General features: G+C 41.3%; 1 protein-coding gene across 1 annotated transcript in view; it reads right to left on the minus strand.

The window, feature by feature from the left end:
- Positions 1-208: 208 nt before the first annotated feature.
- Positions 209-2,386, minus strand: part of SARC_02122 (hypothetical protein) — a gene marked incomplete at both ends in the record, with an annotated part of 2,631 nt that continues 453 nt past the window's right edge. The window contains 4 exons of the mRNA XM_014304139.1: positions 209-213; positions 706-811; positions 1,411-1,468; positions 1,998-2,079. Coding sequence (XP_014159614.1) covers positions 209-213; positions 706-811; positions 1,411-1,468; positions 1,998-2,079 — 251 coding nt within the window. The remainder of the gene's footprint in view (positions 214-705; positions 812-1,410; positions 1,469-1,997; positions 2,080-2,386) is intronic.

Raw genomic sequence — 2,386 nt, forward strand, 5'->3', positions numbered from 1 at the left:
TACGCACATATACACACACACATATATATAAAGATTTGTAGGTACAAATTGATGTATGCGTAATAGGCACACGTGATTATGAGTCACGATGTACTTCCCATATTAAAACAGCTAATCACAACACAGTTGAATTATGTATAATGTCATCGTGATGGGAAGAGAACATAAAATGATACGCAAGCTTGCTGCAGTACTGATGCGTGTGCAGCTACACTGTAAAAGACAACATGGGTGTATGATGAAGTGCCGTATAAGGCCATATGGAAGGCAGCCAAGGATACTCCAGTGGTACAATTATATACCAACAAAAATTCTTCATATGAACGGTGCGAGACTCACCTTCGCCTATTGGCACGTACAAGTGAACGACACCTACATGTACCGTATGCGCTAGCATCAGTACGCAGAACATAGCGCCACTCATTATTAAGGTCCGGCGAAGGTAAAACAATCATCATTGACGTACAGTAGTGTCAGGTCAGTGTTGTTGAGCCTTACCACAAGGTGATCATGGAACATCATTCTTCATATAACTGAATACTTTAAAAGCTATGACGGTACAGTCACAAAAACTTACAGATAGACCCACGGACATATCAGCTCGGACAAGTACAAAGCCCGAAACCACACCCAGCACAGAAATGGGACATAGAAATGCACGCCATAACACACTATGAGATCACACATGTACAGTACAAGACATACCCACGTGGACGTTTTGCTTCGAGTTGAGGTGATTGACAATGCCCTGAATATTAGTCTGCAGGTACTCCAGGCGCCTATCGTAGTATTTTCCCGCCTCTACCATCGACTACGTATCAGAGAGTCGAAGTCTTATATCAGATTCACTATAGACATACATCACAGTGGCGTATATTTGTGATAGATGATACTTTATGATATTCTCTATAATTTAAACTGCCGGGGCGTACAAGGGTCTTCGGATTGAAATCCAGCAGGTAGTCATTCGATATTGCACACGCAAACGTAGAATTCTGAATATACGAAATTTCCATGCATTCATGCATACATTACGTATGAGTAGGTTCAAGCAAAAACTTGGCTTTGGATTTAAATTAAATCTCGTGCTTAAGAAATTTGCGACCCTGTGTGTATAACTCTGTATCAATACATACACGGAATGTAATATATATATATAATTATATATATATTTACAAGAACCTGTATCGGTGTGAATTGGACTTTAGTACACAACATGAATGTTAAGTAAGCAGACTGTGCTTAGGTGCATCCAGGACTAAAAATTAGGCAGATAAGGTGTAGACATAATCGTTCACATGGCTTCAAGTACATTTGCTTGTGCGTTTAGGACACGAAGACGCAGATTTAGAGAAGCTTGAAGCGATAATTCCAAGTCGTATACACTACCATTCGGATAATAGATCTCACCTTCTCAACGTAGTAGCCGGTACCTAGTTCGACCACAACTTTCTCAACATTGCTTAGTCTGTGATGGGATGAGTTTAAGCGGATCCTGTGAGACTGCGATTGCCACAACTTACGGAATAGACAGACTTGCATACCACATTGCTCACAAATATGCACTGCAACACCTATGACCGCACTGTCTGCCAAGTGGATAATTTGGCACAATAATCGATGCCCTAGACACTCCACTACCGAAATGATGGAGTGCTGAAGCAACATTCTACGTTTGTGAATAGGGAATCAGTTCGCCCAATCCGAGTCTCTGATTCATTTCTTAGCCGTATCATTCAACTGCCAGCAAACACAAGCATCGCGCATACGTGAAAAGCATGATGATTCCAGGAACATATAGCAGCCAAAATGATGCCGGTCTTTGAGCACCGAGTTGAAAGAACTATATGTTTGTTCATTGAAGACAGCTGAATGATTGTTTCACCTTTCTACACGGTCTAGATGTGCCTGACAATCCAGGTATTGCTATACACATTCGTATTTCACATTGGCTACTTGAAGATTCAATACCGGTGAGTGAAACATTGTATACATACTTTCCTGGGACATAGAGTGACTTGGTCATGGGGACCAGCACTTGCGCCTGAGAACTCTCGGGGTTAATTGATGCCACGGCTTCTGCCCTCGTATAAAATTTCAACAGTAAGTGAAATGGGTTAGCAATATGTTTTAAGACCAATAACTCAAGCAAGCCTAAAGCAGCAGTAAATGACGAACGGTATAAGATGATCGACCATATCATGAAGTCGTGCTGCAAGCAGAATATTGGGTTTTGGCCAAACTGTAAACATCAGTAATATGCTTAAACAAACACGATTTCTGGAATGATTAGGCAGAACAACGGCTTGATTCCTCGAACATTTGCTGACCCAACATATCAGGAACACACAAACACAAACACACACACACACACACACACACACAC

Source organism: Sphaeroforma arctica (genome assembly GCF_001186125.1).
Source record: "Sphaeroforma arctica JP610 unplaced genomic scaffold supercont1.92, whole genome shotgun sequence".
Lineage (NCBI taxonomy): Eukaryota > Ichthyosporea > Ichthyophonida > Sphaeroforma > Sphaeroforma arctica.